Source organism: Lycium ferocissimum, chromosome 11 (assembly GCF_029784015.1).
Source record: "Lycium ferocissimum isolate CSIRO_LF1 chromosome 11, AGI_CSIRO_Lferr_CH_V1, whole genome shotgun sequence".
Classification (NCBI taxonomy): Eukaryota; Viridiplantae; Streptophyta; class Magnoliopsida; order Solanales; family Solanaceae; genus Lycium; species Lycium ferocissimum.
In genome coordinates this window covers 50,634,425-50,648,261 of record NC_081352.1, presented here as the reverse complement: position 1 = coordinate 50,648,261, position 13,837 = coordinate 50,634,425, and the positions used below count along the sequence as shown (strand labels likewise).

At 34.2% G+C, this 13,837-nt stretch overlaps 2 protein-coding genes across 4 annotated transcripts; one reads left to right on the top strand and one right to left on the bottom strand.

Moving 5' to 3' along the window:
- Nucleotides 1-333: 333 nt before the first annotated feature.
- LOC132036549 (BTB/POZ domain and ankyrin repeat-containing protein NPR1-like) lies at nucleotides 334-5,950 on the bottom strand. 3 transcript variants are annotated; one of them, XM_059426906.1, is made up of 7 exons: nucleotides 5,796-5,950; nucleotides 4,736-4,822; nucleotides 4,516-4,614; nucleotides 3,478-4,050; nucleotides 1,783-2,542; nucleotides 1,328-1,522; nucleotides 334-911 (listed from the first exon to the last, which is right to left on the bottom strand). In XM_059426906.1, the coding sequence occupies exons 4-7, from the start codon at nucleotides 4,003-4,005 to the stop codon at nucleotides 646-648; spliced, it is 1,749 nt and encodes a 582-aa protein (XP_059282889.1). In that variant the 5' UTR covers nucleotides 4,006-4,050; nucleotides 4,516-4,614; nucleotides 4,736-4,822; nucleotides 5,796-5,950; the 3' UTR covers nucleotides 334-645. The 3 variants fall into 3 exon arrangements, with proteins under 3 accessions (XP_059282889.1, XP_059282890.1, XP_059282888.1); XM_059426907.1 differs by lacking the exon at nucleotides 4,516-4,614; XM_059426905.1 differs by lacking the exon at nucleotides 5,796-5,950 and having other exon boundaries at nucleotides 4,736-5,529.
- Nucleotides 5,951-8,145: 2,195 nt separating this feature from the next.
- Nucleotides 8,146-9,390, top strand: LOC132038446 (uncharacterized). Its single transcript, XM_059429116.1, has 3 exons — nucleotides 8,146-8,640; nucleotides 8,846-9,156; nucleotides 9,281-9,390. The coding sequence occupies exons 1-3, from the start codon at nucleotides 8,357-8,359 to the stop codon at nucleotides 9,388-9,390; spliced, it is 705 nt and encodes a 234-aa protein (XP_059285099.1). The 5' UTR covers nucleotides 8,146-8,356.
- The last annotated feature ends 4,447 nt before the right edge of the window (nucleotides 9,391-13,837 follow it).

The following is a 13,837-nucleotide window of genomic DNA, read 5'->3' as shown; positions in this document are numbered from 1 at the left end:
TATAGTGTAGTTTACACAATTCTTAATCACCAAAAAGCTTCTGCTGATGTTGTTTGACACCATGCTTATGGAAGAAATGAATCAATTACGAATATCAGCATCAGGGGCGGAGACACAGTTTAGTGTCGAAGTTCAGCAGTAGCTTTAGACTAGACCCTATGTGTTGGAGATCCACTAGATACGTTCGAATAATAAGTTGCAAACTCATTTATGCTACTAGATTAGGGGTCCAGCGGCAAGCAAAGAGTCACTAGAACCCATAAGCTTTTAAATTCTAGATCCACCTCTATCAGGACGTGCGCCTGAAAGAAACAAGTTTGCGGAAAATACATGTTCGATCTATAGATCACTTTTTAGTATATATCACCATAACCTAAACAATCATCAATCCAAAAGAAGTAACAGAGAAAAAAAAAAAAAAGGAAAGAAAAACCAATCCTATACCTACTTTTATTCCTCTTACCCTTACCCCCACAATCAATCCACTCTCCTTCATACTTTTCTACATAACGATTGCCTCAATCACACTTCTCTAATTTCTTCTCTACAAACAAGCTACCAAAAGTAAAACGAGGAACAAGCATACAAGCACACTATAGTATATGGAGCTCAATCATGTTAAGCTGACAAGGTTCAATTCTGGACCTACTTTTTCCTGATCTTGTGGCTACCACTAATCTTTGGGGAAGATGAAGAGGAGGAAGACGCCGAGAAGCCCGTCCAATACTTTTCAGCTTTGTCTTTGTTGAATGCCTTCATAACTTCATCCTTGAGTTCTGTATATCGCATCTTCTTTGATCTTTGTTCCTCGGGGGTGCCACTTTCTAACATCAACGAATCTAGAGTGTCATCCTCCAATAGTCTATCTAAAACTTCGGAGCAGTTAGGGAAAAACCACCGACCTGTCTCCACTGCCATTTTACAAAAAACACAATATTGAGAAAGACTATTTATGGAAAAAACACTATTCCTACTTATTATGGGCAAGTGGAAGCCTAGATGACATTCATTTACAATGTTACAGCTTATGATTTTCCGTCCTTGAACCAAAACATATGGAGAAAGGGATGAAGTCTTATCATAGCAGCTATAATACTGTTTTTGTGATCTCCTAAAGGTGGAAATGACTTGAAGTTTCAATAATCAATTTAAGTAAGAAATCCATAGAATAAACTATGCATGAGAAATAGAATGATGCCTAGTAGGACCAAAAGGATGATTTAAGTGAATTATAAACATGCAAGACGTGTTCCATCACTCAATCCTTTGGGAATGCTGGCTCCTCCGTTTAAATAATGTACCAAGAAGGACAGAGAGTTATTATCACCTGTTTTCTGCAGTGCGATCAGCCGCTCTTGGAGTCTTTTCACTTGCTCAGATGGTAATTCATTCAAATCTACCCCTCTCAGATTTCTGCATAAGCCATTTGTTGAAAGGCCAGTAAACTCTGAGGTCGAATCAGCATGTGCTATTTCCATAGCTAGCTTGGCTTCATGAGGAAATAACATTCGTGCCATTGCCACTGCAAGAAAAGTCAAATTAGGATCCACATTCTAATAACACAAGTCGAGGAGAAGAGAATGATAAATTTACTGGCAATCAGAGCACACAACTATGCATAAGCTTCTTGGTTTCCACTAGTACGTACTATACAAAGCATGTGATTTTAATTCAATTGAATAGGTTTGATATGTATAAAAAATGTAAATACTGGATCACTAAGAGCGTTGTAAATACTGGATCACTAAGAGCGTTCATTTCAACATAAGTTAACAAAGATACCTCTATTTTCAAATAAAAGCAACCTCATGAGTAATTCATCAGCCAACACCATTGATGAAGAAGACATGAACCCAATCATAGGATTCCTAATCATCTCTCTCTCCAAAACATCAATGCAGATGCGGTCTTTATTAGTTTTCTTTCCCCGCTCTGCTGGCTCATTGTAATCCTTTGGACGAGTCAATCTCCGGCATATAGATAGTGCTGTATGTCCGTCGCGCGTAGTATCCAAAACGGATGCTCCTTTTGCAAGTAGTCCCATAATTATTGATGGTTCCTTTCGTCTAGCTGCAACATGAAGGACATTATATCCTCGAGAGTTCTGAAGATTGACATCAGCGCCTAAACCTAGCTCGAGTACCTCGTTCACAACCTTGGAGTTGCAATAGGCAGCTGCATAATGAAGAGCACAAGCTTCGTTTAAAGTGACATTAGACTCTTCCAGGAGTAACTTTAGCAATTCAATGTCATCGGATTCCAGAGCCTTGAGAATCCTACTAATTCTCTTTTCACTCAAGGAGTCCACTTCTCTTGAATCCTGTTCAGTCCCTTGTTGTCGAGACTTGAGGCGCCTTGCTTTTAAGTCGGTTAAAACATCATGAGGAAGTTCTTTCTCAAGAGTAGCATTGTCTAGATCGGATCGTGCAACTCTCTGGATGCATTGCTCAAGAAGATGATTAGGTTTGCAGTGAAAGGCAACTAAAAGTATAGGAATTATATCCTCTGGAATAGCCTTATCAACAAAGTTGACGAGATAACGCTGCACTCAAACAGAATATTAATCAGAACTCTTCATATGAAAAAAAACAATGGTTGTTATTTCCTATCTAGTAAGGATGCGACTATAATTTAATAGCAAGTCCTATACACCGTATAATCAATAAACATACATAGAACTAGAATAACTCAGGACTCTAGTAAGATGTTGAGACTCATGTTCATGGCAAAAATAATAAATCATACACCTGGTACTAACTGCACATCCCACTTATCGATCGGAACCTAACTCATCCAGGATGTTATTCTTAAGTCTCAAACTGTGCATATGGAAAACAGAATTTATCTGAGACAGGATTCACTGATTAGCAATTTATTAAATGTACATCACTTAACTTGACGAACACTAATTCCTAGAGTTCCTTTCTGAAATCTGACAAAAACGGCAATAGTTAAGTTTTTGATAATAAAATTACTTCTACTCTGTCAAAATCTTAGAACTAATGTGGGACAACTTATCCTCTTAAGGCCATCTTTATTTGTACTTATTTAGTTGTTTTTTTAATGCATATATAGGTTTGAACCAATCTATTGGGTTGGGATGAATCCAGAACTCACATACGAAATCCGCCCCTGAGTAGGACTAGATGTCTTTAGCCAGTTCAGATTATGTTGAATATGCTCCGTAAATTCTCTCTCCAGATAGCTCATCAATGAAATAAATTTTTATGAACTACAATATGTTAGGACAGAAGCAACAATTCCTAAATGATGAAGATTTTCGTTTATAAGCTGCTATACTAGGAAAAACGGAGATGTTTTTTTAGACATCAGCATTTTCAACAGAAATCCTAATATACAAAGCCTGAAAAGAATGTGTAGAAACTGTGTCTAAGTCAAGCATATGGTCATGGATTAGTTCTATGATTAGTTCAAGAATGAGCAATGCAACTTAACCAACATAGCAAAAACACTTACCTCTACGACCATAACGAGTTCTTTTATCTGAAAAGTGGACGAAGCATACATGAGTTCCACTACATAATTAATGGCAGGGCGGCAAGCATCATGAGTACAAGCATTATCAACACAACTTGAAACTTCTGGAGGAGCCGACTTAATGTTTCCCGTATACAAATAATTCAGGAAGACCATAAATGCTTCATAGCCAATTGAGGCAAAAGGAACCAAATCCTTCAACATATATTTCGGCTTTTCATCTTTCGAGGAATTCTCATTCTTCTGCTTAAACTTTTCATGGAAAAACTGACTTCGTGCAGCCAAAATACAACGATTAACACCAACAGTAATCCCCTCAACAACTATTTCTGCATCACTGTAATCATAATCAGCATTAAGGATGAGTTTTTCAAGACTATTACTTAAACTACTCAAATGATCAAGACTTTGTCCTTGTTCCTGAGGACTACTACTGCACCCGTTCGATACATAAGAAGATGAAGCAAAACTGAGGGATGACGAATGTTCATTGCCACTCTCCATCATTCAAACTTAACTATCGCCGGTAATTTAACTAGCAAGAATTCATCCCTGAAAATTATCCAGCATGATCAAACATATAAGAATTTCATACTCCAAATCCTTCCATACAAAAGAATGAATCCACCAAAAACTTAATTCTGTTTCCAGATTATCATCCAAAGCAAAGTTTTAAGATTAAAGGAAGCATATCATCAACTCATCCAAAAATAATCACCTCACAACACCCAAAACACAAATGGACAAGGGTAGGCTTAAAAGGTCAACCTTTTCTTGAACCCCTTCTTCATAACTAACACCAAAAATCAAATCTTTTAACCTACCCAACCCCCCAAACAGCGCAAATACCTCAAGAAATAAGGCAAAACTGGTGAAGTCAATAAAGTCAACTCTATGTGATCTTAGTCCAAAATCTCAAAAAACATGCTTGAACTAAACAAGAATTGAAAATTTCACTCATTTCTTGGAACCCATTCATCTTAATAGCATCCAGATTCTATGTTTAAGGGCAAATACCTCAAGAAAATAACATAAAAGTCTTCAAGAATCTGAAAAAGGAAAGCACTTTAAAGTCAACAAGTCAACGTTGCATGATCTTGGCCCAAAATCTCACACCTGCAAGCAAAACAAAAAACACAAAAACATAATGACCCTAGCTGTTGGTGAAATCCCATCGTTTTGACATAAACATGAAGGAAAAAAAAAAAAAAAAGACAAAGAAAGTGATTTTGCTTACCTTAAATTTGTATTGGAAGAGAGTTGTACTCTCTTTGTAGTGCAAGTTGAGTCTTGCTTGACCCAAAAACTAGTCAAGAAGTGATTACTGTAACAGAATGAAGTAAGTAATGATTTGAGTTGTGGAAAAAAAGGAAATGAAATGAAAAGGAAATCCTAGATGAAAACTACAAAAAGAGAGTGAAATGAAAAAAGAATAACGGAGATGTGAAAAGAGGAATACTAGTAGTGTGTGGTCCAGGTGCATGTATCAAGTTAATAAACACAATCCTAGTATATATCTGTAATCAGTAAATTTATTAGCATCCAAGTAGCTTACGAAAGAATCTAAGCAAGTTATTTTATTTTGTTCAATGTACGAACTTCTTTTTTATACTCCCTCCGTCTCATAATAAGTGTTACCTTAGCCAAAAAAAAATTGTCTCATAATAAGTGTCATCTTAGGAAACCAAGACATAAATTGGCTAGTTTTTTCCAATTCTACCCTTAGACAAAAACGACAAGTTAAAGTAACATCTAAATGATGATAAGTTCATTGCCACTCCCCATCATTCAAGCTTAACTATCGCCTTGGTAATTTAACTAGCAAGAATTCATCACTGAAAATTATACAGCATGATTAAACATTTAAGGATTTCCAAATCCTTCCATACAAAAGGATGAATCCACCAAAAACTTAATTCTATTTCCAGATTATCATCCAAAACAAAGTTTTAAGATTAAAAGGAAACATATCATTAGCTCATCCAAAAATTAATCACCTCACAACACCCAAAACACAAATATACAAGGGTAGGCTTAAAAAGTCAACATTTTCTTGAACCCATTCTTTCATAACTAAACACCAAAAATCAAATCTTTAAGCTACCCAACTCCCCAAACAGAGCAAATACCTCAAGAAATAAGGCAAAATTGGTGGAGTCAATAAAGTCAACTCTATGTGATCTTAGTCCAAAATCTCAAAAAACATGCCTGAACTAAACAAGAATTGAAAATTTCACTCATTTCTTGGAACCCATTCATCTTAATAGCATCAAGATCCTATGGTTAAGGGCAAATACCTCAAGAAAATAGCATAAAAGTCTTCAAGAATCAGAAAAAGGTAAGCACTTTAAAGTCAACAAGTCAACGTTGCATGATCTTGGCCCAAAATCTCACACCTGCAAGCAAAACAAAAAACACAAAAACATAATGACCCTAGCTGCTGGTGAAATCCCATCATTTTGACATAAACATGAAGAAAAAAAAAAGAAAAAAAAAGGGGCAAAGAAAGTGATTTTGCTTACCTTAAATTTATATTGTAGTGCAAGTTGAGTCTTACTTGACCCAAAAACTAGTCAAGAAACTGTAACAGAATGAAGTAAGTAATGATTTGAGTTGTGGAAAAAAGGGAAATAAGAGAGTGAAATGCAAATAGAAAAAGAGAGATGCGAAAAGAGGAATACTAGTAGTGTGTGGTCCAGGTGCATGTATCAAGTTAATAAACACAATACTAGTATATATCTGTACTTAGTAAATTTATTAGCATCGAAGTAGCATCCGAAAGAATCTAAGCAAGTTATTTAATTTTCTTCAATGTACGAACTTTTTTTTATATTATAGTAAATAATGTAGGATATTTCCTCGTTAATCTAGTACTCCCTCAGGATAAATAAAAAAAAAAGTCCACTTAGGCATTTGCACACCTCTTAAGAAAATATTAACTTTTAGATAAAAATAGGTAATTTGACTAAACTACCCCTAATTAAATAAGTATTGGGATTTGATCATATAACACTTAATAGGAGCAAATAATGGAATTTTTTTTTATCCAAGAAAAAAAGGCTAAGTGGACTCTTTTTTTTTATCCGGAGGAAGTCTGCACAGTACTCCCTCTGTCTCAAATTATCTGTCGTGGTTATTATAGATAGTGGTCTCAAATTATTTATCATTTTAGAAGTTCAAGACACATTTAATTTTTTTTTTTCATTTACTCTTAGTAGAATTTTGTCATTAATAAATAGTAAAATTCTGTCATTAATAAATAGAGTAAACATTTAATGGAGAGAGATTAAAACTTAAACATAAATAAGAGTAAAAGTAGTCAAATATCCTTCCTAATTAATATTTCTTAAGAGACATGTAAAACCAAAAAACGATAAATGATTAATATACTATATATCTTCATTTTGGTTTGTTACTCCCTCCATTTCAAAATAAGTGGTGTTTTTAGTTTGACCACATCTTTTGAGAAAACTACTCATTTCTAGAAGGTAAAATGTATTTTTACTACCCTTAATATATACTCCCTCCGTCTCAAAATATTTGTCTTTCTTACTAAAAAACTTATCTCAAAATATTTGTCGTTTTATTTAATCAAGACAAAATCAAGTAACTTTTTCTCATTTTACCCTTGTATTAATTAGCAACATTTAAGAGTTCTCACCATTGATGAAGTAAATATTTATTAAAGAAAGATTACATGAAATATATTAAGAGGATAAAATAGTCAAAATGCTACCCTTATAAATACTTTCTCAAGGGGCATGCAAATGAAAAATGCGATAAATATTTTGAGACGGATGGAGTACATTGAAAAAGATGGAGTAGTTGTTTAGTAGTAGTAGTTTTTGGTTATGTAAAATTCTCTTTATTTAATTAAGGGTTGAAAGAACATCATCAATGTTTTCTTGATTATGTGAAACGCCACTAATTTTGAAATAAAATGAACATGTAAAAACACTACTTATTTTAAAATGAAATTTGTTAAATTAACATGGATTAATTTATGTAAAATTTTCACAAACAGCTACCTTTTAACTCTTTCTAACAACCTATAACTACATATTCTATATTTACAATTCGTAACTAGAGGAGCCTATATTTATCTAGTAGTCGGGTATACCAAAATATAGCATAAATATAGCGGAAATACGTACGCGAGTTTTATCGACGATTGCTATATTTATGGAAACAAAATCGTTTCAATTTTAATTAGAATCGGTTATATTGTTCCCCGATTCACGCAAATATCCTCCCATTCCATATCCGATTCCATATCTCATTCAAACGCCTAACAAATTCAAACAAATTTGAATTCAAACAAGACAATCATATTTTTAACCAAAAATAAAAAGGTTGAAAAACCTTTGAAAAATAACAATATCAAAACGGGAACATAGCTTGATTATCACGACGAATATATATTTGATTTCATCAAGTTGAGTTCATAATTGAGGTAACGATTTTTTCACTGCAAACTTTTTTTTTTTTTGTTCGTCTTTTCCGAAATTGTTTTAGCTAAATTGAATTTAACACATTGCTGTATTCGAAAACAACAGGATAATGACAAGCGTAACTGCGTTGATCCGTCATTCTGGTTTTTGAACGATCGGAATCGTTTTGTGAATTACAAAATTGATCTTCGTTGTGTTCATTGATAATTGCAATTACGATGAGTTAGTTTGTACGATTATAAATCAATTAGGCGTGGATACTGTTAGGAAAACTATTTCAATAAAATATACTGTTGAAGGCGATTTTCAACCAATTGAAATACACAACGATATGGGAGTTCGTGTGTACGTTGAGCTTAAGAGAGAAAACGGAGTTTTGGGGATGTATCCGATGTGCGTTAGTATTCATGATTTGGATGTTGAGGATTGTGCAACCGGTAATCGTATTATTGGAGATGATGTCGCAAATTGGATATAGCGAGAATCGGGATGATATGAAAGTTTGTGATTCTACCGTAAACACCGTTGTTTTGTTTGGGAATGATAACAATTTGATAATTTCGAAACCGGAAGCGAAAGGAGTTTTTGTCGATCAAATTTACCAGGATAAGGAAACTTTGAAAATTGCGATGACGAAATACGCAATTCGTGAAAGATTCAATTTCAAAACAGAGAGATCGAATGCTATAAGGTATGATTTTCTAAATGTATTCTGGTATCAGAAAGTGCAGATGTATTTTTGTTATATTTGTACTGTATTTATATGATCTGTTAACTTATTTAGCACACTGTTAATTTTAAAAATGTTTGATGCAATATATTCTGATATATTTTTTTTATATATTTATACTGTATTTAATTGATTCAATATGTACTATTTGAATTGTATTATGTAGCTACACTCTGGCATGCTGGTCGCCAGAATGTAAATGGAAATTCAGAGCGTCGAGAATTGGGGATTCTGAAATGTTCAGGGTTAGAGCTTTCGATGACGAACATACATGTCCGTTGAAGGACAAGGTGTATTCACAAAGGCAGGCAACAAGTTGGTTTATTGGAGAAGCGGTTGTGAAGGCGAAAATAACTAACCATAAAAGGAAGGTCACACCTGGGGATATAATAGATGATGTTAAGAATGAATTCGGCGTAGATGTTTCTTATATGATGGCATGGAGAGCTAGAGAGAAGGCTATAAAAGATTTCAGAGGTGATCCGCCGATTCATACAAGAAGTTGCCTCAAGATATATATACATACTTGATAAAACGTATCCTGGATCGCTCGTTAAAATGCATAAATCACCGTAAAATGAGTTTATGTATTTGTTTGTAGCACTCAAAGCATTCATAAAGGGATTCGAGTGTTGTAGACCAATAGTCAGTAGTGATGGTGCACACCTTAAATCAACGTATAATGGTACATTTGTGTCGGCAAGTACTTGATGGTTAAGTATGTGTAATTCTATTCTACGAATGTTTTTTTTTATAAATACAACATTATGCATATTGATTTGCAAACAAAGTCGCTAAAAACATACTCGGATGTATTCATTGTAAATTTGTGAATATTATATGATGAAATACACCGTAAATATGAGGTAAATATATTGTAAATATATACCGTTGTTTTATAAATGATGGTGCTAAAAATACAAGGTGAGATCAAATTCAGCTTGAAATATGTTTTGAATATAATATAAATATAAACCGATTTTTGTAGGTAATATCCTACTACCAGCGTATGGTGTGATAGATTCTCGAGAATAATAAGTCGTGGACGTGGTTCTTTGAACTGCTCAAGCAAAGCTTATGGTGTTAGGCAAAATATGTGTGTCGTGTCCGATAGACATGAAAGCATAATACACGCAATTTCTGGGCGTGTATCCTATCGTTCCTCATTTGGCTTGTGTATGGCATTTGTGGGAAAATGTGACAAAGCAATACACAACAAACAAGTGAGGTGTTGAGTCCTATATTTTATTCACTAGCGAAAGCATACACCAGATGAGTTCGATAAATTGATGGAGAAGATTGGAAATGTTGATATATTCGGGTAAAACGATACCTAGAAGACGCCGGAAGAGATAAATGGTCTAGGCTTTATTCACCTCGTTAATGTAGGATGGACAATGACTTCGAATATAGCCGAATGTATTAATGGAAAACTGTTTTGCAAGAGAGTTACATATTTTTGATTTCCTTGAAGAAGTGAGGAAGATGTTTGGTAGATGGAATTGCACAAATAGAAAAAAATGGTACCTATACATTCACAACACGATGAGGCGGTATCAAGAGATGTTGTCGATCAACGAGTACAAATCAATACGAACGAGGGTAACTTTGTTTGCAACACAAAAATTTAATCTACATTTTTACTATATATGTAATGTATATTTATATATATTCCTAATATGGTAAAATTTTGCTCGGTAATGCTTGTTTATTTGTTAAATGGTTCTCAAAGTCAAGCGTCAACCGAATATGTGTACAAAATAATGATGGACCGAGGCGCTTTCATAATAGATTTGAAGAAGAAAACTTGACCATAGATGTTCCAACTAGACGAGATACCGTGTTCTCATGTACGGCGTAGATTAAGAATAAAAATTTGACCGCCGATGTATATTGTTCGATTTATTCAAGCCTTAAAAAATTGGAACACATATGATGTGCCGCTGATCCTCTTCCCGACGAGACCGAGTGGAATGTTCCTAAAAGTATATTAGATGAAGTTGTTATGCCACCGATCTATAAGAGACCCCTCGGGAGGCCAAAAAAGAAGAGGGACAAGCCATTACTAGAGTTGATGATTGGTAAACGCGAGTAAATTCGTGCGGTAAATGTGGACGTCTTGGTCATAATAGGATTCGTGTGATAATCCGCCGCTCAATAAGAAGAATAAATAAGTCCATTTTGATTTTATTTGTTAAGACAATTCTACTTTAAATTTCAAGAATAAAAAATGAATTCATCTTGAATTCATATCGTTCTAGTATGATTGTATTTCACATCGTCGAACATCCGATGTTTTTCAATGTAATGCTATATTGGTGGTTAAATGGCATTTGGAAAGTCTACTCTATGTTAACTTATTAGACCTTTTGTTTTGGATTTATGATTTAATAGTTGTATTTCGTATATATTTTGGCTATATTTTAGTTGTATTTTGTATGATCTCGGTAGATAATACTTATTCGTTTATCGTTAACTATATTTGATATATATTTTACATATATTTGAAGTGTATTTAGTTGAAATTTTAAATTTTGTAACAAACTGTAATTTTAAAAATGATCTTATGGAATATATCTGAGTTATATTTTCTGTATATATCGACTGTATTTAAATGGTTATATATACTACTTTGTTAAATTAATACATTTCACAGTATAATGAAAAATGGAATTTATGCATTGAAAAGATAACATACTTGAAAGAAACAACAATATAAAAACCATAAGGTGGTGTTCAATATTAATCATCCTAAAAAAGATTGCTGCACATGAAACAACATATTTTTGCACGGATTGCCCTTCTTTTGGGGTGGTCTTTAAATTTTGCCCCTCATATTTGTGTTCTTTAAGTTTTGCCCTTCGCTTGGATACCTGAGGTTCTGGGTTCGAACCCCCGCTCAGGCATAAAATAAAAAAATAATTTCGCAAGACAAAGGGGGTGGGAGAGTGTATGCCGGATCCAGCATACAATCCTTAAGGAAAAACCAAAGTTATGCCGGAGGGGGCAGACTTTGCCTTGAGACATTTTTTTTTTTTTTTTTAAACTTTTCAAGGCACACTTTTAGTTAAGGCATACTTTTGGTTATGCCTTAATTAAAAGTATGCCCCATAAGGCATAGTTCCTTAAGGAAAAATTTTGCCCCATAAGGCAAAACTAAATTATGCCTTGAGGAAAAGTTATGCCCCCTCCGCATAACTTTAGTTTTTCCTTAAGGAAGTTATGCCGAGGGAGGCGTACTTTGCCTCGAGAGACATTTTTTTTTTTTTTTTTAACTTTTCAAGGCACACTTTTAGTTAAGGCATACTTTTGGTTATACCTTAATTAAAAGTACGCCCCATAAGGCATAATTCCTTAAGGAAAAGTTTTGCCCCATAAGGCAAAACTAAATTATGCCTTGAGGAAAGTTATGCCCCCCTCCGGCATAACTTTAGTTTTTCCTTAAGGAAGTTATCTTGAGGGGGAGACTTTGCCTTGAGACATTTTTTTTTTTTTAAACTTTTCAAGGCACACTTTTAGTTAAGGCATACTTTTGGTTATACCTTAATTAAAAATCTGCCCCATAAGGCATAATTCCTTAAGGAAAAGTTTTGCCCCATAAGGCAAAACTAAATTATGCCTTGAGGAAAAGTTATGCCCCCTCCGGCATAACTTTAGTTTTTCCTTAAGGAAGTTATGCCGGAGGGGGCAGACTTTGCCTTGAGACATTTTTTTTTTTTTTTTTAAACTTTTCAAGGCACACTTTTAGTTAAGGCATACTTTTGGTTATGCCTTAATTAAAAGTCTGCCCCATAAGGCATAGTTCCTTAAGGAAAAGTTTTGCTCCATAAGGCATAACTAAACTATGTCTTGAGGAAAAGTTATGCCCCCTCCGGCATAACTTTAGTTTTTCCTTAAGGAAGTTATGCCGGAGGGGGCAGACACTCCCTCCAGCCCTGCCTTGCGAAATTATTTCTTTATTTTATGCTTGAGCGGGGGTTCGAACCCAAAACCTCAGGTATCCAAGCTAAGGGCAAAACTTAAAGACCACAAATATGAGGGGCAAAATTTAAAGACCGCAAATATGAGGGGCAAAATTTAAAGACCACCCCAAAAGAAGGGCAATTCTGCGAATTGCCCATGAAACAATATGTCCAAAATGAAAAAATAGCCTTGACCCCCGTGTGTGCAACCAACTATGCTATTGTTCACATGAAAATGCTCCACCCAAATGAATTCTGGCCTAATCAAGATCCTCTTTATCATGAGAAATTGCAGAAAAATCGCAATTTCGCAAATTTTTGGTATTTCTCGCCGATAAAGGCACTTGAAATAAACTGTTTGAAGGACGCCGCCGTCGTGACAATAAGAAGAATACAGATATAATAATCCAATCGGAGTCATTTTGGTCTATTATTACTTTCTCGGCTTTTCTTTTTAGTTTCTTAGTATCTCTCGGCCATTAGCTATTATTTTATTTCTAGATTTCTCCATTTACTCTTTGATTTTGGCATTTATTAAACCTATGAATTTTGTCTGGGTTTGTTTATATATGGTAATGTGCTATGTTGGTTTTGAAGCACAAGTGTAGATACATCGTACATTCAAGCAAGAAAGTGTTTCGGTTTGGTTATTTGTTGAAGCTTAAAGTAAAAAAGATTTGAGCTTCTTTATGAATCTATCTTATTATTCTAAAGTTCGGTATTAACTATTGTATAATTGTATGTTGAATCTCTTTTCTCCGACTCTAAGTGAAAAATGTGGTATTGAATGAGATTTTGTTTATCTTGCCAAACGGGACTCGTTTGTAAAGGAGATAAATGAAGGGCTTATTCATGATTTCAAAATGATTCATGGAATAAATTGTGAGGATGATTAAAAAGTTCTTGAACTACAAGTCTCTTTTATGTTTGAGAGAATGCTTTATAGGACTAACTCAAAATGTATTGGATCGGCTAAGTTATTACATGAATTGTTTTAGAAAATGTTTTGAAGGAACTGTGTGTATCTTTTTTACTCTCACTTTGTGCTTCTTCTTCACCTTCTTTCTACGAAAAAACTATTTTTTCGTAGAATCGGTGAGTGCCTTTGCTTGCCTCTTTCCTTTTTATTAGTGTTTTTCTTTTGGTTTCTTTTAAGTGTTTTTTGCTTCTCGCTTTGTTTTGGTATATATATAAAT

Bases quoted from the DNA above. Each gene is read 5' to 3' on its own strand.
- LOC132036549 (XM_059426906.1), bottom strand. From the start codon at position 4,005: ATGATGGAGAGTGGCAATGAACATTCGTCATCCCTCAGTTTTGCTTCA. The intron at 1,523-1,782 runs GTATCTTTGTTA...CTTTTCTTGCAG, and splicing joins GCTTTTATTTGAAAATAGAG to TGGCAATGGCACGAATGTTA. The intron at 912-1,327 runs GTGATAATAACT...GTAAAATGGCAG, and splicing joins GATCGCACTGCAGAAAACAG to TGGAGACAGGTCGGTGGTTT.
- LOC132038446 (XM_059429116.1), top strand. From the start codon at position 8,357: ATGATTTGGATGTTGAGGATTGTGCAACCGGTAATCGTATTATTGGAG. The intron at 8,641-8,845 runs GTATGATTTTCT...TGTATTATGTAG, and splicing joins GAGAGATCGAATGCTATAAG to CTACACTCTGGCATGCTGGT. The intron at 9,157-9,280 runs GTGATCCGCCGA...ATTTGTTTGTAG, and splicing joins GGCTATAAAAGATTTCAGAG to CACTCAAAGCATTCATAAAG.